The sequence below is a fragment of the Macaca fascicularis genome, chromosome 15 (genome assembly GCF_037993035.2).
Source record: "Macaca fascicularis isolate 582-1 chromosome 15, T2T-MFA8v1.1".
NCBI lineage: Eukaryota > Metazoa > Chordata > Mammalia > Primates > Cercopithecidae > Macaca > Macaca fascicularis.
In genome coordinates, this window is record NC_088389.1 from 124,320,987 (window position 1) to 124,346,504 (window position 25,518).

The 25,518-nt window shown below is 40.6% G+C and overlaps 1 protein-coding gene across 43 annotated transcripts in view; it reads left to right on the top strand.

The window, feature by feature from the left end:
• The window catches only part of PTPDC1 (protein tyrosine phosphatase domain containing 1), a 136,574-nt gene that overhangs the window by 65,965 nt on the left and 45,091 nt on the right, over window positions 1–25,518 (top strand). For 17 of the 43 annotated variants that reach the window (XR_012424928.1, XR_012424927.1, XR_012424926.1 and 14 more), the window contains 6 exons: window positions 2,163–2,243; window positions 2,476–2,594; window positions 3,560–3,697; window positions 5,582–6,840; window positions 9,827–10,012; window positions 12,506–12,616. Coding sequence is in view for 39 of the 43 variants with exons in the window: in XM_065530829.2 (XP_065386901.1) it covers window positions 2,163–2,243; window positions 2,476–2,594; window positions 3,560–3,697; window positions 5,582–6,840; window positions 9,827–10,012; window positions 12,506–12,616 (1,894 nt within the window). In the remaining 4 variants the exon portion in view is untranslated. Of the gene's footprint in view, window positions 1–2,162; window positions 2,244–2,475; window positions 2,595–3,559; window positions 3,698–5,581; window positions 6,841–9,826; window positions 10,013–12,505; window positions 12,617–16,041; window positions 18,069–25,518 lie in introns of those variants that run through there. The other 26 variants (XM_074017907.1, XM_065530836.2, XM_074017918.1 and 23 more) reach the window with 6 other exon arrangements.

The window sequence follows — 25,518 nt, forward strand, 5'->3', positions numbered from 1 at the left end:
AGGTGGAAATAATAAAACCAAAACCATAGGGATTTTCTTAAGTAGGTGAAATGATATATATAAAGTGTATTAAGAAATGGATAATCAGATAGCGCTTAAATTTCAGAAATGTTTAGAAATAATAAAACTGTTCAGCTATAAATTTGAGAAAATTATGAGATACATGTGGAATTTTTCAGTTTCATGCAAGTAAGCTTTAGCTTTTATGTTATTCCTATATTCTATATGAAAAGTCACATTTTCATACAAATACCCTTCAGTCTACCCTAATAAAAGTGGTACAAGTTGTCAGCTCGGTAGAAAACAGAAGATATTTGCTTTTTTTATGGTGTGTAAGTGCAATTAATATTGTTCTTTAATCATACTGCTTTTTAATAAACAGTAAACTAGTCAAATACACCTTTTTGATGTAACATCTGAAAAATTCTGATAAATCACATTTGAAGCATACTTAGAAGAATTCACTGTTAATTCTAATAGTGAATTATTTTATTTATCAAGAACCCATTTTTAAATTAGATATTTGTCAAGTGGCTTATCCAGCTTACAACCTGTACTTTTTCATATTGGATTTGCTCAGTACATCTGTAGTGATATAGTCTGGGGTCCACTGTCATTATTGTTCACTACAGGTCATATTCTGGTCCATCACTATCATACTAATAGTATGAAGAAGGAAACATTCATAGTCCGACAAGAAAATTTCTAATAATGTAGCTTAGGTCATTTGTGTATTTTTGCTTTATTGCTGCCTAAATCCTGTGAGTCTTTTTCATCTGGGTCCCATGTTAAACCACATGTCTTCTTTCAGAGGGAAAGGTGTCATTTTGGATCCTGTCCTGCCAGTCTGTGTTATTCCCCTGAGATTCATATGACCCACAACTTCCAACGCACTTACCTTATATATCTCATTAGGCCACTGATGAGAAATTTGAACAGAACAGAGTGAAGCCAGAGCCCAGAGGCCTGACAAGAGTAATAGTCATTTATTGAGCGTCTGCCCATTCATTCATTCAGTAAATATCCATTTGGCTGTAGGCCAGTCAGTGTGCTAGATGCTTTCATACTAATATCTTTTATCGTCGTAAAACTCTTGTGAGCTGTTAATGCCATTTTATCGATGAAAGAATTGAGTTCCAGAGAGACCAAGTAATTTGCCACCAAGCTAGAAAGTAGAAAAGCCAGCATTTGAAACCAAGCCCGACTGACTCTGGAACCCATAATTGTCACCAAATTACAGTAACTCAGTATTTATTCATAACTGCATGTCAGGATTTGTGCCAAAGGCTTTACATCCACATCATACTGAATTCTCACACCAACCCTGTGAGACAGGCATTATTATCCCCATTTAACACCTTAGGTAACTAAGATTCAAATAGTTGAATAACTAAAAATATCTCCCAGTTGTCCCTTCTCATATAAGTCACTACCCATTGAGTGACAATCCAGACTGTTACCTTCGCCACCAGCTGGGTTTTCTCCATCGTGTCCACTAGAATCTCTTGAGAGTCCTTGAAAATACTTTGCTGGAATCCACAAATAATTTATGTCCTGGAATTTTTTCCAGGGATTTAAGAAGCTAGAGTTTCTTAGAGCTCTAATCAGCCAAAATTGAAGCCGGATTTGTATAAGAATATTCTTACATGGGTACACCAAAATCTCAGAATTCACCACTAAAGAACTCATCTATGTAACTTGAAATCATCTGTACCCCAAAAACTATCAAAATTTTAAAAATTAACCTAAAGAGAAAAAAAGCAAAGTATCTAACAGTGCCTTTACTACACTACCTTTTGTACAAAAAAAAAGCAGAGAAATAAGAATAAATGCTCATATTTGCTTGTATTTGCAAAAAGAAACACTAAGATGATAAACATGAAGTTAATACAAATGACTACATATGGGGAACAAACTGAATGGAGTGGATGAAAACAGGTAAGAGCAAACATTTTAGTGCATATTTTTGTGTATTGTTTTGATTTTATTGAACCATGAAACTGTATTACCTGTTCAAATAAAATTTATACACAAAAAAAAGAATATTCTAACAGAGTTGTTGAAATCATAGAAAAAAATCATCGCTCAGGGCTGGAACATCTCTTTGGGCTGGAACCTCCTAGGTTGCAGCACATCTCACCAGTCCCTCCACCCATTTGCAGGGTCACTGATAATATACTGGCCATGGCCCGCCCATCCTCTGAGCTCCTGGAGAAGTACCACATCATTGATCAGTTCCTCAGGTAAATGCTGTATTGTTCACACACGAGTGAGGAAACTCATGTGTTTGTTCTTTCATTGCCTTTGTTTTCAAGTGAAAAAGTGCTTTCATTTTAACCATAGGCAGTGAAGGGTGTATTTCAAATGAGAAATTAAGATTTTGAGGGTAATTAATAATGTTGATTAATGCCAAAAAAGGTTATTTTTTTTTAAATGCTGGTTCCCAACATGACTGACTGCCCTTTTTCCTTTAAGCCATGGCATAAAAACAATAATCAACCTCCAGCGCCCTGGTGAGCATGCTAGCTGTGGGAACCCTCTGGAACAAGAAAGTGGCTTCACATACCTTCCTGAGGCTTTCATGGAGGCTGGCAGTAAGTTCCTCCCACCCTCCTCTCATGAATTATCAAGGGCAGCACTCAGAGGCTTTTCTCTGCTGGGGTCTTAAATTGAAAAGGTGATGGAAATAAATACCTCCTGCATAGTAGTAAGGATCAGAAAAAAATGAGCTACCATTCTCTTTGGTATTGCTGTTGGAAGTATAGGATTTCTTTGTTCCTGTAAGAGGGATGTTGGGAGGAGACCCCATAGTAATAATGATTAACATTTAATTAATGCCAGCCACTGTTATCTCATTTAACCCCTAAAGCAGTTGTGTAACAAAGTTGTTGTTATTTCTATTTTACACATGAAGCCACATGGGGCTTAGAGAATTACCTACTTGCCTAAGATCACACAGCTTAGAAATGGTAGTCAGGTTTGGAACCTGGACATGCTCCAGGTTTACTGCTGTCCAGCCCTGCTCCCAAAATGACGCCCAGGAATTCTACTTCTAACAATTTCAAAGCCACCTCAATCACAGGAGCTTTGGGATGAAATACATTCAACATGTGTCCTTCAAACCAGGCTGGAAAGGATAAACAATCTTGGAACTTGTTTTAAAGACGCTTATTTACACTGGATAGAAAACCTATATATACTGTCTTAAGCTATTTATCAGTCATTAAGACACATTTCCCTGCTTAAACAAGAGTGTATGCTTTCCCTCCATAGCTGAGTAACTAGAGCATGAATCACTGACTTTATTAATTTGTAATTCTAATTCACCATAATTCTTTCTGGCTGAGTTTCTGCAGGAAATGTCTTCAGTAATATAAAATATGCTTTGTGAGTAAATGTGAACAGTAAAGTTACTGGGAATGTAAAATCCCTCTTATTTTATGCAGTGTATGCACTGAGATCTACATGCCTCAGTGTAGATCTGTGTACTTTTCATTAGTGTATGTAATTTCGTTAATTTCCTGTATGTTGATTTTCTTTTCCTTTTCTTTTTTCTTAGTTTATTTCTACAATTTCGGGTGGAAGGATTATGGTGTAGCATCTCTTACTACTATCCTAGATATGGTGAAGGTGATGACATTTGCCTTACAGGAAGGAAAAGTAGCTATCCATTGTCATGCAGGGCTTGGTCGAACAGGTAAGTCCTAAGAGGTGGTTTATTGCCTTGTAGGCGTATTTAAACATAAAAGGAATAAGATTTCCTAATTTGAGGAAAAATGTTTCTCAGAATCTTGTCAAAGCTTTGGAGTCAGGTGGAAGAAGGGAATAAGTTCTGGTGTTCTGTACCACTGTAGGGTGTCTATAGTTAAAAATCATATATAGTTTCAAATAGCTAGAAGGAGGATATTGAATGTTCCCAGCACAAATACATGATAAATGTTGGGGATTATGCATATACTAAATACACTGATCTGGTCGCTATACATCATATGTATTAAAACATCACTATATACCCCATAGATATGTATAATTATTATGTCAACTTTAAAAACTAAATCAAAAATAATTTTAAGGTATTTGAAATACCATAAACAGATAGTTACAATGACCATATGTATGTCATTTTAAAGTCTTTAGCAACAATGTGAGTTGGAGAAACTGCAATTTGAGAGAAGTAATTGGCTACATTTAGTAAGTGCCAGGGCCAAGCTTTAAATCCGTGGTTGTCTGACTCCAGAGTTCATGTGCTTTCCATTTTTGGAGGTATAAGGGTTTTGTTTGTGAAGAAGAGTCTATCTGTGCCTAGAATTCTATTAAAAAGTCAGTGATTTGACTTAAAACATTCAGCTCAATTTCATTACAGTGCTGATATTAGGGCAAAAATAAAGGCTGTAGGGCTGAAATTTTCATCGTCATCTGATCCAACCACATGCAGCTCAACTCTGTCCACAGTATACCCAGTGTACCTGTGCTCCTGCCAGGGGTCTGCCGCATACCTGGAAGCGTGCTCAGGGGAGGAGACTCAGCTCTGCTTGAGATTGGTAGCTCTTAGGATCAAGCCAAAATCTCACTGTTTGTAGACATTGACATGATAGCTCTGCAGACATTTTACATTTATACTAAGATCTTCTGTGTCCTAGTGAGAAAGATATGTTATTCCCGACTGTGAACTGGAGAGCATGCAGTTTTCAGAGGTTCTGATTTTCATATGTAACAAGATGTTCACAAACTTGGGGATCACACAGGTGTATTTGATTTGCCTTTTACTTTAATATTGACTGTTACATTTGAATTAATTTATTATTACCTTTTCACTAGTAATTATTACCTTTTAACTAGTAATAATCTTACTAGTTATTCCTTTTAATTAGATGTTAATGAGAGTACATAATGTTTATACCATTAAGGCTGGCTTCCTTAAGATTGCTTAATTTTCCATAATTGCTTATGGAAAAATAGACTTATATCATGGTCTGAAGAAAAACACATATTAATATAGGCACAAATCTGGAAAAAGAATTGCCAGGAGGAAAAGTAGGCTGTGAATATGAATAATCCCCAAAGAAGAAACTGCCATGGTAGGGAGAGTGCCAAGCTGGGATGTGCCAGCAGTTGATGGCAAAGATGGCAGGGTGAGAGGTTCCAAGCACAAAGTGTATGGATTGACTGGATGGAAATTCTCAAGAGCTGTTCAGAGTGGAAAATAGAAACAGGATTTGCTTTCTTCTGTTGGAGTTGAGTAGAACAAGAATAGATGGGCCAGATGATCAGTTTCCCTTCCCTCCTGCACACTTACTCACCTGCATTGTGCTTGTGCTGGCACAGCTCTGGGCTACTGAGATGACTCAGTCATGGGGAGGGGGTGCCACGTAGACATTTAATAAAGTTCTGCGCAGTAAGGAACATGCAATAATAACACCTCTACAAAAAGTCACAAAGTTATCATCATAATTGTCCTTAAAATGTGTCTCTATGTATTTGATTTCTTAATGCATATTCAAATTGTAAATCATCAAAGAGCGATAAATAAAATAAAAATGTAAATTTTTCTCATATCAGTCTTCTCTTCTTCACTATTTAGGTGTCTTAATAGCCTGTTACTTAGTTTTTGCAACAAGAATGACTGCTGACCAAGCAATTATATTTGTGCGGGCAAAGCGACCCAATTCCATACAAACCAGAGGGCAGCTCCTCTGTGTAAGGGAATTTACTCAGTTTCTAACTCCTCTCCGCAATATATTCTCTTGCTGTGATCCCAAAGCACATGCTGTCACCTTAGCTCAATATCTAATTCGCCAGCGTCATCTGCTTCATGGTTATGAGGCACGACTTCTGAAACATGTGCCAAAAATTATCCACCTAGTTTGCAAATTGCTTCTGGACTTAGCGGAAAACAGGCCAGTGATGATGAAGGACGAGTCCGAAGGACCTGGTCTCTCTGCTGAAATAGAAAAGACCATGTCTGAGATGGTCACCATGCAGCTGGATAAAGAATTACTGAGGAATGACAGTGATGTGTCCAACCCGCCTAACCCCACTGCAGTGGCAGCAGATTTTGACAATCGAGGCATGATTTTCTCCAATGAGCAAGAGTTTGACCCTCTTTGGAAAAGGCGGAATGTTGAGTGCCTTCAACCCCTTTCTCATCTGAAAAGGCGGCTCAGCTACAGTGACTCAGATTTAAAGAGGGCCGAGAACCTCCTGGAGGAAGGGGAGCCTCCACAGACAGTGCCTGTCCAGGTCTTGGTTGGCCACAACCCCAGGCAGCAGAAGCGCATAAGCCATTGTTACATCCCACAGTCTCCAGAACCAGACTTACATAAGGAAGCCTTGGTTCGCAGCACACTTTCTTTCTGGAGTCAGTCTAAGTTTGGAGGGCTGGAAGGGCTCAAAGATAATGGCTCACCAATTTTCCATGGACGGATCATTCCAAAGGAAGCACAGCAGAGTAGAGCTTTCTCTGCAGATGTTTCAGGCCCACACAGCCCTGGGGAACCAGTTTCACCCAACTTTGCAAATGTCCGTAAGGATCCAAACCCTACTCACCAGCAAGTGTCTCACTGTCAGTGTAAAACTCATGGTGTTGGGAGCCCTGGGTCTGTCAGGCAGAACAGCAGGACACCCCAAAGACCTCTGGACTGTGGCTGCAGTCTGAAAGCACAGTTCTTGGTTGAACATGAAACCCAGGACAGTAAAGATCTGGCTGAAGCAGCTTCACACTCTACATTACAGTCTGAATTGAGTGCTGAGGCAAGAAGAATACTGGCGGCCAAAGCTCTAGCAAATTTAAATGAATCTGTAGAAAAGGAGGAACTAAAAAGGAAGGTAGAAATGTGGCAGGTATTATTAGTACTTTATTTAATTATAGATATGTTGGAAATATGTCAGGGCAAAAGTGTAATACATTTTCCCAAACTTATTTATTATAGAAATGTGAAGATACGTTTGCATAATACTTAACTTTCAAACTTCAGGTTTCTCATCTCTGATGCAAACCTGATGTTTTAGAAAAAACACAGGATGTTTGTGTGGTTTCATTTAAATCTGCATATGCAAGAAAGCACTTGGTACGATGCTTGACCCACACAAGGCATTGATATTAGTAGCTTCTTTCTTTCTTCCTGGGTCTATGGGGGCAACTGGCCCACAGCAGACAGCATTCGAAACTGACTTGAAGCATCTTTAACCTGAGATCTGGCAGAGGGAACCATACTTTGAGAACCACTGACCTACAGACATAAATAAAATAGTTATTTTCCAAAGCTCATCAATACTAGTGCTGAGCAAGGTCAGAAAAGTGAGGCTGTCTCCTTGGCATCCCCTCCTTCAGACTTGCCAATCCCGCTCCAATAGGGCAACTATGGGAAATCAGGAGAGCAAGTGGGTGGAACCACAGATTCCTACGTGCCATTCACTTTGGCTGAGATGAGGTCTTTGGGGTCCATTTCTTAGCTTTTACTTCAATTAGAATGTAAATTTTTAACCCTTTTTTGTGTTGTGCTTTTACTAGGATACAGTCATAAGTCAGCCATACTTTCTTTGCCCTGAATGAGCGAGCACCTGTTCTCGAGAAAAGATAGGCCTTATAAACCTAGCTATCAGAAACAGCTAAACTAACCCAAAAGGAGGCTGACTTGGACTGTCGTGAATCACCAAAATCTTGACTTTTGAGACCATAACCTACTGTGAATTATTTTAATAGCTCGCTTTCATAGTCTGCCATTGATTAAACAAGGCATATACAATTTCTGAGTGCCAGTATCTCTTCAGGTGCAGAGGCATGAAAAATAAGTTTGGAGCTTCACACTAACTTACAACTATATAATGGGAGGAGAGAACTTTTGGTAAAAATTTTATTCTTCAGAATTGTGTTTTGCCTATCCAATAGTTAAATGTATTGCTTTCTTCCAAAATGACTTGTTTTCTTTATTTTCTGCTCCAAACTGAAAAAGTCTTTCATTCAGTCAGCAAATGTTTCCTGGGCATTACTGTGTGTTAAGAGTTAGCAAGCAAGAGAGTCTTCTATTTTAGATGAAAATCTCGCACCCTCACTCCTGGGTCAGCCCCAGTGGCTGTGCGAGCTCTGCCTGTGGTGATGAAGTGTTCAGGACTTGGTTTGGGCCAGACTGTACGTAGAGTATATGAAAGCATTTTCTGGAGGTGAACACAGACCTTTAATGAGGATAGTTTTGTGTTTTTTTTTCCTTTCTAGATTTTATTTTAGGACTTTTAGTCATCAAAAAATCAGCTGAATTCTGGAAAAGAATAAAATGAACATTATTTGAATAGTATAATGCCATCCATGCCTGTACTAGACCATTTCACATATATTATTTCATGTGATTTTTCACAGTTATCATAGAACATATCTGTGAGGCAGATGATACTATTTCTACAGTCTTTGTTAATCTTATGAATTCAGTGTCACAGATGAGGATGCTAAAGGTCACGAAGGTTAGAGGGTAAGTGACTTGCTCAGGGTCACATGGCGTGCATGTGGCAGAGTCAGGGTACAGCTCATGTATTTAATACTTTCCATTATCCCAGGATTCTTGGCTAACCTCACTGGAAAGCCTCAGGAAACATCATGATAAGATAGTCACTTTACTAAGAGGGTTTTTGAGTAGTGTCAGTTCTGCCCAGATTGTCTGCTTCATAAGATTGAATCAAGAGCTACTTTGTTTTATACATGATCTATGGAATAGGAAGGACTGTCAATAACAATGTATTGGCGTATTCATAAGCTAATAAAAACAAACCCAGTACCAGAGGGCCCTTGTGGTGTAACAGAAACAGCACAGACTCTGGAGTAAGACAGAACTGGGTATGAACACCCCCTTTGCCATTTTCTAGCTTTTGGCTCGTAGGTGAGTTATTTCATCTTTCTTGAGCCCCAATGCATTTACCGGTGAGGAAGCTCCCTGCTGGGTGCCATTTGAGAGTTAGAGATAAGACAGGCATTACAGTTTCAGTCCCACTGTGTGCATGTAGTAAATATTGGATAGGTGAATGAACGAGTGAATGGTAGCAATTATTACACTTACTTCTATTGTAAAAATGTATTTGACTCACTGAAACATAAATCTGAACCCTATCAGAAATTCATTAAAATCCTTATCTCACTTTTCCTTTGCTCTCTGTGAGGTAAAGTTTTAAAATCTCATGCTTAAATTTTCTCTAAGCAATTGGAGTATCAGAAAAACTTTCCAGTTATTTTCCCTATGTCAGATTTCAGGCTTATTGTTAAATCCTACATAGGATTCTAAAAAGATATTTCAAAGAAGTACATATGCCCCATTTACCAACTTTCAAGCACCTTCATTTTATTTTTGCAGACTTCGAAGCTCAGTCAAAGCCTTTCCTTAGACCCCAGGTTAATGTATAAATGTTCCCTTATTTCTACTTTTTTGTCTACCATCTACTTTATTGCAAAAAATAGTTCTGTTTTGTTCACCAGAAGCCTGAAAAGGAAGGCTCTTCTGAACTGTTTCTGTGGTTTCTGAATAAAGTAGAGAACTTGGATTAACTAAGCCCTTTCTCTGTGCTATAAGCTTTAACCGACCTTATCTCAGTCAGTCAGCCCAACAACTTGTGAGGCAAGGGATGAGTTTCATAGAGAGAAACTGAGGCTCACAGAATTCAATGTCTTAGTCCAGTGTCCATCCTGGAAGTAGAGAGGCTGGGAGGGGTCCCCGTTCTGCACCCGAGAGCCTGAGTCTTTCACTCTCGTGGGCAGTGCGAGAATCATGCAGTGTCAACTGGTGTACCTCTCTCTCCTCTCCCTGTCTCTATCTCTGTTTGTCTGTCTCTTTCTCTTCCTTTTTAGAAAGAGCTTAATTCCCGAGATGGAGCTTGGGAAAGAATATGTGGCGAGAGGGACCCTTTCATCCTATGCAGCTTGATGTGGTCTTGGGTGGAGCAACTGAAGGAGCCTGTAATCACCAAAGAGGATGTGGACATGTTGGTTGACAGGCGAGCAGATGCCGCAGAAGCACTGTTTTTATTAGAGAAGGTAAAGTGGCTGTAGGACCAGTTAATGACTGTAACTGAAGCCCTTAGTTTTTCACGCAGAAAAAAAAATCCATTATAAAAAAGGGAATTCATACAGAACCCCAAATCTAAGTCTAATTTAATAGTTTTTCTAAGAGAAGAGAAGAAACTGATACCCAGTGTAAACGCTTAGAAAATACAAAAATAAAAAATAAAAAGGAGAACTATCCATAGTCCTGGGAGAGGCACTGCAAACATTTTCAAATCTTTTAAACTTATCAATATGTATATTAACTTGTTAAAAATCATTTTAACATGTAAGTTTGTTTCATTTTTGCTTAAAGTTATAGCTGTTTTCCCACAAATAACACAAGCTTTTCATAAATATTGACTGTAACAGATATGATGCTATAACACGAGACTGTGCCATAATTAACCACTTTTTCATTGTTGGGTGTTTGTTTCTACTTATTTGCTGTGAGCATGCATATGAGAAAAATTATGAAGTAGGTTGGGATATGCACTCATTCGTATTTTTAAAAAGGGGTAGGTGTCACACATACATGTATATGTAATTTGTATGTGTAAAATACAGATGTTTTCTATATTTTATGTATAAAATATATATGTTTAAAATGGAGAAAATATGTATATATGTATAAAATATAGAAGGAGAAATAAGAAACTGGTAATAGTGATTACCTTTAGGAAAAGATATTAGAAGACAATGGATCTAGGAAACAGGAGAAATTGTATGAATCTTTTTATACAATTTATCATTTTTATCCATACAGTGATACTAAATTTTCAGTTTAAAATAGGCTTTGTTTTTGTTTTGGTTTGGTTTTTTTTGAGACAGTTTCGCTCTTGTTGCCCAGGCTGGAGTGCAATGGCACGATCTCAGCTCACCGCAACCTCTGCCCCCTCGGTTCAAGCGATTCTCCCGCCTAGCCTCCCAAGTAGCTGGGATTACAGGCATGTGCCACCATGCCCGGCTAATTTTGTAATTTTAGTAGACAGGATTTCTCCATGTTGGTCAGACTGGTCTCAAACTCCCAACCTCATGTGATCCGCCCACCTCGGCCTCCCAAAGTGCTGAGATTACAGGCGTGAGCCACCGTACCAGGCCTGTTTTTGTTTTAAGAAACAATGTTATCGAATAACCAACCTTGAGTTACCTACTATGCTGCATGTAAACATCTCCTCAGTTTCTAAATTTCACTAAAAATCTTCTGCTGTTACTACACAGACACACACACACACGGACACATATGGATGGATGCACACACAGACATACAGATACATGCGCTCACACACATGTACACAGATACAATACACAATACACAGACATGTGCGTGCCTGCACACACAGACACTCACACACCACAGTTACCCAATACACATCTTTTAAGAAATAATTTTTCCTGTATCTGAAGTCCTTTTCTTAGGATATTTTCTCAGCAATTAAATCACAAACATAAAACAGGAGATGATGAGAAGGGAGATTAATGTTTGGTAGGTGACTGGGCCAAGCCCTTCAGGACATAATTTGCATTTTCTCTTCTGTTTATCTCAATACCCCTTAGAGGTAGAGGCCCATATCACAGACAAAGAAAGCTGAGGTTGCATGCCCAAGGTTGGCACCACATGTCAGAGCAGAATTCAAGCTCAGACCACTCTGGCACAAAGCCCATGTGCTTTCTATTACATAAGGCTGCCTGTTTTATACTATTTCACCCTCACCCCATGTATAGGGCATTTATATTGCTTCACGTTTTTTACTTTCATAGGCATCATTGTAATGATAATTTGTGCTTGCAGGTGTTTCTTTATTATAGATTATGCTCTTGTAGGTTTTCAGAATTGAAATTAGTGGGTCTCTGTACATTACATCTTGGATATGTATTGCTGAAGGTGATGGAATTTCTCCTTTGCTAAGGTGAACAGCCCCCAGGAGTGAAGTCAGTGGGCGCATTTTTAAGTATCTTACCCCCTTAGGTTGGAGGCTAAGCACTTAAGCACTGCATTGCTCCTGGGGGACTGGGGTTGCCCTTGTCCTTTTCTTTGTCTACCCCCTCCCTCCATATCATCTGCAGTGGCTGGGTACCCAGATCCTGACCACTCAGTGCCCAGTTAGTTAGTCCATGTATCTCTATGACATGTCGCCATCTACTAGACAACTGACATGATTATATCCAGAAACAACAAGAATGGGAAAATCTGTTCAATTCACGGCAAGAGAAACACTTGGTTTAAAATTGCACTGATCTTCAAATTTAGTTTTACTTTGTGAAATAGCTAGCCAGCTTTGATATTATCTCCTGAAAACTTTTCAAATTATATTAACACATAATAATAAACATTTGTTGATGTTTAGATATTTTGTTAGATATTTTGGCATTTGACATTACGAGTACTTGGTCACAAACCAATTCTTGACTCTAAGATAGTTTTGAATCGATTTATTGAGGCGTTTTTTGAACACATTTTTAAAATTTTGATTTCTACAAAAACAGGGACAGCACCAGACTATTCTCTGCGTGTTGCACTGCATAGTGAACCTGCAGACAATTCCCGTGGATGTGGAGGAAGCTTTCCTTGCCCATGCCATTAAGGCGTTCACTAAGGTGGGTCACACTCTTCTTTCCCCTCTCTGAACCACAGATCAGCATCATTTTTGTAAATCAGAATCCAGAGGTCACCATCCTCCTCTAAAATAAAACATGTATGTGTACGTTTTCCCTTCATGGAAATCTGTTTGACATTTCTTCTAAGTAGTTGCAGAGTTTTAACCAAAAAAAAAAAAGTTTCCAAACAATGATCTTAGGAAAAACTGAACTGTGGGTTTTTTGAAGGAGAATGTTGGAACAAAGAGCTTTTATATAAAAGAAAGAGAGAAATAACTGAGTATTGAATACATATTTTTAGATCATGTGCCTAATCAGAGTCAGAGAATCTTTGCTTGTCGAGCCAGTTCTACCTTGGGTTTAAGTAAGAAACCATTTATTGAAAAGTAAACATCCTGGCCGGGCGCGGTGGCTCAAGCCTGTAATCCCAGCACTTTGGGAGGCCGAGACGGACGGATCATGAGGTCAGGAGATCGAGACCATCCTGGCTAACACGGTGAAACCCCGTCTCTACTAAGAAATACAAAAAAACTAGCCGGGCGAGGTGGCGGGCGCCTGTGGTCCCAGCTACTCGGGAGGCTGAGGCAGGAGAATGGCGAGAACCCGGGAGGCGGAGCTTGCAGTGAGCTGAGGTCCGGCCACTGCACTCCAGCCTGGGTGACAGAGCGAGACTCCGTCTCAAAAAAAAAAAAAAAAAAAAAAAAGAAAAGTAAACATCCCACATTGCTGATTCAGTACTGAGTCCTGGTTGGCAAATCCTAAGGAAAGAGTTAAAAAAAAAACAAACAGGTTTTATTTCTAAAAGCCCATCCTTTTGGATGCAGCAGTTTTTCCTGGCTGAAGAAAGAAGAAGCCAGGTTCTTACCGAGAGAAAAGTTTCCCCTTACCCCATCAACTATAATTTGTTTATTACTTCTCATTGATATGAAAGTATCTATAATTTGTTTGTTACGTCTCATTGATATGAAAGTGTCGTTAAAGAACCCAGCTTTTGAATGACAACATCTGTGGTAACATTAATAAGTTATTAATTATACTCATTCACAAGTTGTGAAGATTCTTCCTTTTTAATATTTGTCCAGTCTGCTTCCCCTCCACTCTTTCCAGAGTGATGTTCTTACTTCAGGCCTTCCTTTTTCCTCATCTGGATTCTATGGCACTAACCACTGACATCTTTTCAATCTGTTCTCAACTGTTTCCAGAGTCAGTAGTCTCAAATCCAAACCACGTGGTCCTTTACATCTGTATTTACATTTTCATAGACTGAAAGGCTACCCTCCATGTGAAGAAGGTTGTAGTTTGGTGTTTAAGAAAGTAAACAGAGCCGGGAATGGTGGCTCATGCCTGTAATCCCAGAACTTTGGGAGGCTGAGGTGAGCAGATTATGAGATCAGGAGATCGAGACCATCCTGGCCAACATGGTGAAACCCCATCTCTACTAAAATACAACAATTTAGCTGGGCGTGGTGGAGGGCGCCTGTAGAATGTTCAAGAATGGCTTGAACCCGAGAGGCGGAGGTTGCAGTGAGCCAAAATCGCGCCACTGCACTCCAGCCTGGCAACAGAGTGAGACTCCATCTCAAAAAAAAAAAAAGGTAAACAATTCAGACCATTGTTAATATTAATAAGGAGTTTTTTTGCAAATAGGATATACAGTGTAGTTATAGATAAAATTAAATTCTGAGCTTGACTGAAAAAAAATCTTAAGATTGGTCTCTCTGAAAGCAGTAGGAATTCTTTACAACTTCTGTTGGCCTTTTAAGGGGATATGAAGGAAAAGTTAGAGATAGCAATTGTTCAAAATCCGTCTATAGAAAATGTTAGGAGACAGTTTTCCTTGGGTCTCTCAGGTCTCCTCATAGTCTGATGAGCAGATGCCCTGACCACTGTCTTTGGGGATCAACTCTTCACTAGTGTCTGGAGAGCTCTGCCTGGAGAACAGAAGGCACGTGTTCTGACTTCCCGGATAATAAAAATGTTTCCCTTCGGGGCAAAGGTTGGCAGAATTTTTTGCAGCCCCCTTGTGAAACATTAGAGTTTCCTAAGCTTGGGGCTCCTCAGCTATGAGGCAAACCCCGTGCTTGTGCAGCCTTCACCTAGGCCCCTCTGCATTGCCCCCATGAGACTTGGGAGACAAAGAGAACCCATGTGAACATGAAGCACGTGCAGCTGTGAGAAATAAAAGTTGTCTGTCTCTGACCCAGAAATCTCGTATCTTCTACCAGTGTCCGTAACACTGGCAAGCTAACAGGTCAAAGTCAGATCCTTTACAGTTGTTGACAGAGGGAACAACCTTCCATTTTCAAAATTTATCAGAGGAGAAATTCCAGAAGGAGAGAAGCAGTGATTGTGTGACCCTGATTCTTTCCCAGGGAGTCACACACTATTCTGGGAAGGGGGCTGAGGGTGGGTACTTGCTCTGGTTCTCAGTTCTGCCATCACTCCTAACCCAGAGTATGGTAAACTTGGGTGAAAAAATGCAAATATGTGTAAATAGTGCTCTCCCATCAAGGGGAAAGGAAATTTACCTTTATCAAGGTGGGGTTTGTTTGTTTGTTTGTTTTTTGAGACAGGGTCTCACTCTGTCGCCCAGTCTGGAGTGCAATGGCACAATCTCAGCTCCCTGCATCCTCTGCCTCCTGGGCTCATGCATTTCTCCCACCTCAGCCTCCCAAGTAGCTGGACAACAGGCACGTGCCACCATGCCTGGCTAATTTTTTTTAATTTTTTGTAGAGATGAGGTTTTGCTCTATTGCCCAGGCTGGTCTCGAACTCCTGGGCTCAAGCGACCCTCCCACCTCCGCCTCCCAAAGTGCTGGGATTACAGGCATGAGCCACCACGCCTGACCAGTTGAGGTTTGTATATATGTGCCAAACATATGTTAGACTCACAGATACGCTATCCTACGAAGGTGGGTATTATTATCTCTGTTTTACAAAGGAGGAGATCGAGGTCCAGAGAGGTTGGGTATGAGATGAGGGCACATAGCTAGCAGGTGGGGAGCTGGGCTTCTATTCACGTCACTCTGATTCTGTCCAGAGTGGCCACAGGGCCTCTTAGCAGGACGTATACAGCTGATGTGCTGTTTTAATACAGGAAACTTTTCCCTTATACCATCAATAATAGTCTCAAAAAATTCACTTCACACCCACTGTTGACTTGCTTCATGTCTGGGTGTGTATAATTAGACTAAATATCCAGGCACTAGATTTAATTTTGGGGTTTTCATTCATAAGTTTGGTATTGACATGGTTGGCAGTTCTAATATAGTCTTTCAACTAAAATGTGTGAAACTTATTATGTGTATTTTATATAGAGTTTTGTTCGTAAGTCTGTTTTTTTCTCCACCCCCTCCTTCTCTCAAAATAGGAACTAGTTAAAATTCTTGTTACAGTGTCCTGAATATAAATTTCTTTATCACCAGGTTAATTTTGATTCTGAAAATGGACCAATAGTTTACAACACCCTGAAGAAAATATTTAAGCACACGCTGGAAGAAAAAAGAAAAATGACAAAAGATGGCCCTAAGCCTGGCCTCTAGCTTTCCCTCGTGGTGAATATTTCAGACCTAAAGATCCAGATAGTATCTCTGTTCATATGTGAATAAGTCGAAGTTTGTGGGGCTACTTTTTCTCATAGCACTTTATTTTGAATGTCGTTGATTTGTGCTGAGAATGGTTGTCCCTATTTGAACCAATTATTTATTTTTAAATATCCTTGAGCTACATTTTTGTTTTGAAAAATTGCCATAAATTTGGTGCCACTTTCTTTATTTGACTGAGTTAATATTATTGCATTAACATTTTAAGTATATAGTGTTTACATTCTTATTCCTTTTGACGTTTTGGAAATAATCATAACTTGTCTTTCCAAAATAACCATTTTCTTGATGGAACTCTTCCTAGAGTTTTTACCAAATAGCTAACTTCAGTAGTAAAACCTCATTGTGTGTCCATTCCCCCACAAATGAACTAAGAAAGTCACCAAGTGTCTTAAGCTGTTTTATATTTGTTACGAAGAAGGCTATTGCTATAATATTTTTAAAGGGTCTTTTTTAACTTTGAAATTTTTTGTTTTTCCTTTTCTTTTTATAAATGTAACAGAGGGTTTCAAAGCATATTATTTTTCAGAGAGATTTAGTTTTACTTTAATGGCGTGACCGTGAAGTGGTTGGGATTTTTTACTTGTAGAAAGTAGACTTGCTGTTTGTCAGATTTCCAAACAACCTTGCCAGCCTTGGCTGTCAAAAGGAGGCAGGAGCAGTTCTCAACACACCAAGCCTTATTCCCACTCCCTTGGGTTGCTGCTAAGCCAAATAGCATCTTTACAGAGAGGAAGTGGGATCAGAGGCAGGAAGTGTGGGAAGTTGCTAAGAAGCAGGGCTTGCCTCTGTCCTCCCAGGGACTCCACAGGGACATTAGTGCAGGGCAGGGGCTCTGTGCCAGCCCTACTCTGTGAGGTGCCACAGCCACTCTGCAGAGGTGACTCTTGGAGCTGGAGGAAGTCAAGACTGGGCCACTGTTTGTGCTGATGGTGAATTAGCATGAGCAGTGTGGCCCTGGCCCCACACTCCCAAATCTGCCACTCTATAAACCCACTTGCCTCAAGGTTCGATACTTGGCTGCTTTCTTACAATGAGAATTAAGATTTTTAAACTGAAGTTGACCATACAGGTTGCATTAGCCCTAACTGGCTTCATGTAAGAAGGGTGGCTGCCTACACTAGTTCCTTGTAAGCTGAACCATCAATTAGCAGTTGAAGCCATACTTTTATTTAAATTAATATGTGGAGATACCAGAGGCCAAGCCACAGAGAGGATAATAGTTTTTCCCAGCAAAGGTGATATTAATCAGACTAATTTCAAACTAAAGAAGTTACTACCTAAAGACAGAATTCAGGGGAAGCAAGACTCATTTAGAACAAATGAAATTTCTCCAGTCCTACATTTCTGAATTAACCTCTAGCACATCAAAAATATTTCAGTCATTATCAGTCTCACTAACTCTAATGCCAAATGCTAAATGCAGTGTTCTTTCACACTGTTTTAATTTTCTTGGGAAATCAAGTCCAATGGATGTTAATTAAGTGGGTTGCCCATCCTCTTTATGACGGCATTAAGAGAGCACTGTGCTGTCAAGTGCCTGGCCTGGGAAAGAAGGGGAAGAAACAATTGCATTTTATCCAAAGGTACACTATAAAAATACAGTTTTTACCAAAAAAAAAAAGATGTTTGTTCTCATCTCAGTTGGCCTCATTCAGGTCTTTTGGCGAGTTCGCTATTTGCCTGTTGAAATCCTTGTTTCAACTTAGAGAACAGTTATGATGTGACCTTAGCATTGCACGACTAAAATTCTAAGCCTGAAACCTGAAAAAAGAGATATGACAAGGGAAATTAATCAGGCTATATATAAGTATTGTATTTATTTGAATAAAAGCAAAAAGAACAACCCATAATCCTAGTCTTGTACTTCTTTACCTTGATGCTCTAGGACATCTGATGATAAAGACAAGGTTTTGCTCTTAGATTTTCCTGACAGACAGATTGAGTTGTCGGCTGAGTCACTGAGCCAAGCTCTAGTTAGTTCAGACTCCTTCTGTCAGTTCAGCATGACCAAACACTGGGGGGTTGGGATAGGTGAGTTCTAAGAGGAATAGCTGAGGAAAATCTCCAAGCTGACAAGATTCCTACCTTCCCATATTTGGATGAGGAGTTCTTTGTAGCCCAGAGGACAGAAATCTCACCTATTGGGAGAAGTGATAAGGTTGAAAAATTCAGTTCAACAGAAATAGGAAGGTTAAGGGCACACACATATTAAGAACTTACCATGGGCCAGCCATATCCGTTACCTCGCTGAATTATCTTGACAGAGAGAAGTCTTTTTTATTTCATTTATTTATATATATATATATATTTTTTTTCGAGATGGAGGTCTCACTCTGTAGCCCAAGCTGGAATGCAGTGGCATGATCTTAGCTCACTGCAACCTCCGCTCCCAGCCTCAAGCCATCCTCCCACCTCAGCTTCCTGAGTAGCTGGGACTACAGGCACACGCCATCACATCCGGCTATTTTTTTTTGTAGAGATAGGGTTTTGCCATGTTACCCAGGCTTGTCTTGAACTCCTGAGCTCAAGTGATCCTCCCACCTCGGCCTCCCAGAGTCCTGGGATTACAGGTGTGAGCCACTGCACCTGGCCTGAGAAGTCTTAATCATAACTGTATGACGTGAGATGTGGAGTCTGATGGACCCTGTGCTATGCCCTCCTCTCTGCTCATGTTAACTGCCTCTGGGACTCTTAACCTGGCAAAGCTGCCCAGTCAAAGTGCCTTCTCACGGACCTTGAGGTCTCTTTAGCACTAAATGTTATGATGGCATTAAGAGAGCACTGTGCTGTCCATAACTTAGTAAAAATATTACACATCTGTCCTCTGGAAAAGGCTGAACCAGCTCTATTACTATCATATGATGCTCTCTAGTATATCACACTTAGAGGAAGTACATGATTTCTTGCCACTATTGCCTTTTCTTACTTCAGAGAGCTTAATAATGCCCTTTGAGACAAATTGCTGCTGGTAGTAGAGCTCGCTTCATTTATTTATGTAACTCAGAAAATCTGTGCTGAGTTACTTAGTCATATCTTCAACCAGCTTCCCAGCGTCATCACTCTGGATTCCATGAAAACCACCATATATCATAATTCAATAGAGATAAAGTTTCTCTATTTTCTCTTAAATGGAGAATGCTTGCTGATATGATTGGGTGCTATTTCAGGCCAGTCTCCAGATGTCTGAAAAAATATCCAGGGACAATATAATGTAGATTGAGTGCAAGCCACAAGTTCTTGACATCTAACAGCTCCCATGTAATTGGGAGGTCCATTTAAAAATGACAGCTTACTCATAGGATCTTTATTATTGTTCCAAATTAACAAGCATTAGTATATTTTCAGTGCAGGTAAATCAAGAACAACATTCTCTTTGATGCTTTTTATGAATGGCACAAGATTAGCATGTTACCTAAGAGAGCTTTTCTCAATGCTAGATGGCTGCAAATTGTTTATAGATAAAGTAGCAGGAGAAAAATTCAACAAAATCCTGTTTCTCAGTGATGCATTATTTTTTTAGTTATGCTTTTAGGCATGAGCTAATCTCTGATTACCTCAACACTGACAATAAAACTGATTTATAAGTAATCACAATGGAACCATTCAGTGTTGGAGCTTGACAAGCCTTTGTTCAAAGCTTGTCACTAAAAATAATGTCCCAATAAGACTTAAATGTCATAAAACCTTTTGCAATGAAAATAAAAGTTTCATACATCCACTGAAACTTATACAGTAAGAGAAGCCTGCTAAGCCCTTGCCTCTCGGCTTTCTTCATTAAAATGAAAAGATATTTTACTCTTGAGATTGCCTATTTTAGAGAAAAATTATATTTTGAAGATGGGTTCCTACTTACCTGATCTTTAGAAAGCAGTCTGACATTAGCCTCTGGTTTTGATTTAATGAGTTGCTTTATCATTTTTTTTTTCTCGTCTTAAAAATTAAAACAGACCAGGCATGGTGGCTATAATCTTAGCACTTTGGGAGCCGAGCCAGGCAGATCACAAGGTCAGGAGTTTGAGACCAGCCTGGCTAATAGGGTGAAACCCTGTCTGTACTAAAAATACCAATTTAGCCAGGCGTGGTGGTGGGCGCCTGTAGTCCCAGCTACTTGGGAGGCTGAGGCAGGAGAATCGCTTGAACCTGGGAGGCGGAGGTTGCAGTGAGCCGAGATCACGCCACTGCACCCCAGCCTGGGCAACAAAGCGAGACTCTGTCTCCAAAAAAAAAAAAAGAAAAGAAAACAAACTACTGAGACTTTTGATTTAGGCTGAACCACAGGGAGTGGCCAATTTTTGGTAAAAAATGATCAAGTACTGGCCATTTCATGTGGTTCAACCTAATATCAAACTCAGTATTTCCAGGACTAATAGGTGACATTTCCTGAATTAATTTTGGTAGGTTTAGATTAGGTGGTCAATTATTTTCTCAGACTCTCCTGTGTGCCCACAGCAGAGTTCCAGCACAACTGTAAGCAACAAATACGACACATATTCTTTCAGCAACATGTCTGTGCCTCTTCTGCTTGGCCCTCTGCTAGTTCTGGGGACACACAGGAATTATGTATTCAGTCATTCATCCCTCTAGGAGTCATGTTGCCTATCCCTCAAAATTCATGTGTTGGAAACTTAATTCCCAATGCAACAGAGTAGGAAGGTGCAGCCTTTTAGGAGGTGTGTAGGTCATGAGCGCTCCACCCTCATGAATGAGCTAATATTCTTAGTAAAAGACCTGATGGAGGGAATTCTTTTTTTGCTCTTCCACTTTGTCATGTGAGGACACAGCATGCTCCCCTTCAGATGGCGCAGCATGTAAGGCACCATGTTGGAAGCAGAGAGCAGCCCTCACCAGATGGCAGTGCCCTGATCTTGGCCTATCCAGCCTCCAGAACTGTGAGAATAAATGTCTGTTTAAGTTGCCCAGCCTGTGGACTAAGACCACGATTGGTACCAGGGGAGTGGGGTGTTGCTAAAACAAATACCTAAAAATGTGGAAGCGGCTTTGGAACTGGGTAATGGGTTGAGGCTAGAAGGGTTGTGAAATGAAAGCAGGAAAAAGCTTGTATTGCCATGAGTGGAGCATTAAGGGTGATTCTGGTGAGGGCTCAGAAGAAGAGGAGAGCTGTGGGGAAATTCTCACTCATTCTCCTGAGAAACTGCGTAAGTGGTTTTGAACCGAATGCTGATAAAAATATGGACTGTAAAGACCATTCTGATTAGGTCATAGACAGAAATGAAGAATATCACTGGAAACTGGGGAAAAGGAAACTTGTTACAAAGTGGCAAAGAACGTGACTGAATTATGTCCATGTCTGTGTTCTAGGACCTTGTAAGGGGCAGAACTTAGGAGCAATGAACTAGAATATTTGGCAGAAGAAATTTCTAAGCAGGGAAGTGTGCAGGATGCTGTGTGGTTTCTCTTAACTGCTTATGTTAAAATGTTAAAATGGGAGAAGAGAAATTATTTAAAGACAGAATTTATAATTCAAAGGGAAGCAGAACACCAAGATTTGGACAATTCTTAGTCCAGCCATGTAAAGAAAAAGATTTAGACAATTCTCAGCCCAGCCACATAAAGAATAAAAAAGTATGTGTGATGGCTCATGCCTGTAATCCCAGCATTTTGGGAGGTTGAAGCAAGTGGATCACTTGAGGTCAGGAGTTCTAGACCAGACTGGCCAACATGGTGAAACACCGTCTCTACTAAAAATACAAGTTAGCTGGGCGTGGTGGCAGGCGCCTGTAATCCCAGCTATTTGGGAGCCTGAGGTAGGAGAATCACTTGAACCCGGGAGGCAGAGGTTGCAGTGAGCTGGGTTGGCACCACTGCACTCCAGCCTGAGTGACAGAGTGAGACTCCGTCTCAAAAAAAAAAAGAAAAAAAAAGGAGTTTTAGGCCGGGCATGGTAGCTCATGCCTGTAATTTCAGCACTTTGGAAGGCCGAGGTGGGTAAATCACTTGAGATCAGGAGTTCGAGACCAACCTGGCCAACATGGTGAAACCCCATCTCTACTAAAACTATAAAAAAAAAAAAAATTAGCCAGACATTGTGGCAAGCACCTGTAATCCTAGCTACTCGGGAAGCTGAGGCAGGAGAATCACTTGAACCCAGGAGGTGGCGTCTGCAGTGAGCCAAGATCGCATCACTGCACTCCAGCCTGGACAACAGAACGAGACTTTGTCTCGAAAAAAAAAAGTGTGTTTAGAAGATAGCACACAGGGTGTGGCCAGGCCACCATTTGATGAGATTAGTATGGATACAAGAAAGCCATGTGCCATTTGTCAAGACAATGGGAGAATGACCCCAAAGGTATTATGGACATCTCGGGACAAGGGGAGGGGGCAACCATGCCCATCAAAAGCCCAGAGTGCTAGGGTCTTGGGGACAGATGGATTTTGAGGAGGGGCCCAGGGTGCCCATGGGACCTGTGTGCTCATTGCTGAGGGCCACCTTGGATCTCTGCACCCTGCACTCTGGCACAGTGCTCCTTGGCCACCCCACCTCTGATTCAAGCAGGCCCAGGTCCAGGTAGGACCACTGCTTTGGAGGGTGCAAGCAGTGAGCCTTGGTACATCCACGTGGTGCTTAATTCCGCAGGTGTGCAGAGTGCAAGAGCTGTGGAGGCATGGCTTCCTTCACCTAGATTTCCAGGAATGCCTCAGTGGGCCCAGGCAAAGAACTGCTGCAAAGACCAAGTCTCTGCGGAGAGCCCCCACTAGGGCAGTGCCTAGTGGAGTCATAAGAGTGGGGCTGCCCCAGAAACCCCAGAAGTGTAGAAGCACCAGCATAGAGTGCCAGTCTGGGAAAGCTGCGGGCAGGTTATTTCAGTGCATGGGAGCTGCAGCATGGGCTATACCCAGCAAAGCCATGTGGGTGGGCCTGCCTGAGGCCATGGGGACCTAACTTCCACCCCAGTGTACCTGGAAGGTGGGATATGGAGTCAAAGATTATTCTCATGCTTCAAGATTTAATGTTGGGCTGGGCACAGTGGCTTGTGCCTGTAATCCCAACCCACTGGGAAGCCCAGGAGGGAGGATTGCTTGAGGCAGAAGTTTGAAACCAGCCTGGGCAATGTAGTGAGACCCCATCGCTACAAAAATAAAAAAAAATTAGCTCAGCAGAATGGCACAGACATGTAGTCCTAGCTACGGGAGAGGCTAAGGCAGGAAGATTGTTTGAGCCCAGAAGTTCATGGTTGCAGCAAGCTATGATCGTACACGGTCTGCTCTCCGGCCTGGGTGACAGAGCAAGACACTGTCTCAAAAAAAATTGAAATTAAAAAAAAAAAGATTTAATGTTTGTCTTGTTAGGTTTTGGACTTACGTGGGACCTCTTACTCCCTTCTTTTCTATTGCTCCCTTTTGGAATGCGAATGTCTGTCCTGTGACTGTTCCACCATTGTATTTTAGAAGTATATAACTTGTTTGATTTCACAGGCTCACAGCGGGAGAGCAATTTGCCTCAGAATGACTCTTACTTTGAGTCTCATCCATATCTGATTTAGATGGGACCCTGTACTTTAGCTTTGAATTGTTACTGGAACAAATTAAGACTTTAGGCAATGGGATGGAATGAATGTATTTTACATACAAGAAAGACACAAATTTGGGAGGTCAGAGGTGGAATGTTACAATCTGAATATGTACCCCAAAATTTGTAGTGTTAAGGAGGTGTGGCCTTTCGGGAAGTGTTTAGTTCATGGGGCCTGTAGCCTCATATATTGATTAATGCTATTATAAAAGGGCTTGACGGAGAAAGTGTGGTCTTTTTTCGTCCTTCCATTTTCTGTCATGTAAGGACACAGCATTCCTCCCCTCTGGAGGATGCCGCATTCAAGGCACCATTTTGGAAGCAGCTAGCAAACTTCATTAAATGCTGGCATCTTGGATCTTGGCCTTCACACCCTCTAGAACTGTGAGAAATGAATTTCTGTTGTTTATAAGCTACCCAGTCTAAGATATTCTGTTATAGCAGCACAGGCAGACTAAGACACAAGTATGGTGCACATCCATACCTACAGCAGCGCTTGTCCATGACATTTTCTGTATCTCTGTTGTCACCCTAATTAGTTTGGCATTACCTACCATCTAGATACCTCCTTCAGTCCACACTTTCATTCTTTATATACAATGCTGGATGATTAATACTCAACATGTCCTTCAAAACTCAGCTCTTTTTCCTTGGAACAAAATATATGCTAATTAACTTTTTGTTAAATGTAATTAAATTTATCTACCTGACTACCACACAGCCCAAAGAGATGGGGAGGTGTTATAGACTGAATGTGTCCCCCATAAAATTCATGTGTAGAAGTCCTAACCCCAGTAACTCAGAATGTGATTGTCTTTGGAGGTAGGGTCTTTAAAGACGTAATTAAAGTGAAATGAAGTCATTGAGGTGGCCCCAATTCTAATCTGACTGATGTTCTTATAAGACGAGGAGACTGAGTCCAGACCCAGTGGCTCATGCCTGTAATCCCACTACGTTGGGAAACCAAAGCATGCAGATAACTGGAGGCCAGGAGTTCAAAACCAGCCTGGGCAACATGGTGAAACTCTGTCTCTACCAAAAAAAAAAAAAAAAAAAAAAAATTTCCGGACATGGTGGCTCATGCCTGTGGTCCTAGCTCCTTGGGAGGCTAAAGTGGGAAGATCACTTGAGCCTGGGAGGTGGAGGTTGCAGTAAGCAGAGATTGCGCAACTGTACTGCAGCCTGGGTGACAGAGGGCAACCCTATCTCGAAAAAAAAAGTAAAAAAAAAAAAGAGAGGAGACTGAGACACAAACATGGACAAAGGGAAGACTATGTGGAGACACAGAGAGAAAATTGTCATCTACAAGCCAAGGAGTGAGGCCTCAGAAAGAACCAACCCTGGTGACACATTGATCTCAGACTTCTGGCCTCCAGAGCCATGAGACAATACATTTCTGTTGTTTAAGCCACCTAGTCTGTGGTACTTTGTTATGGAGCCCATAGTAAACTAATACAGAAGACAAAATTCCCTGCTGTTCCTTAATTCTTCCACTATAACTTGTGTGTATTTCTTTATATCTTATTTCTTGTATATCTTATTTCTTGATTTTGCCTGTTTATAAACTTTACATAAATTGAATAATGCTGTGTGTATTCTCCTGTGACTTGCCTTTTCTGTTCAACATGCTATTCACATTTCTCCATATTAATGTGTAAGCTGTAGCTTATTTGTATTCACTGCTATATGGCATTCCATTGTGTGGATATTCCACAAATTACCTCTTTTAAAACTTGTGATGGACATTTGGGTTGTTTGTATTTTCACAT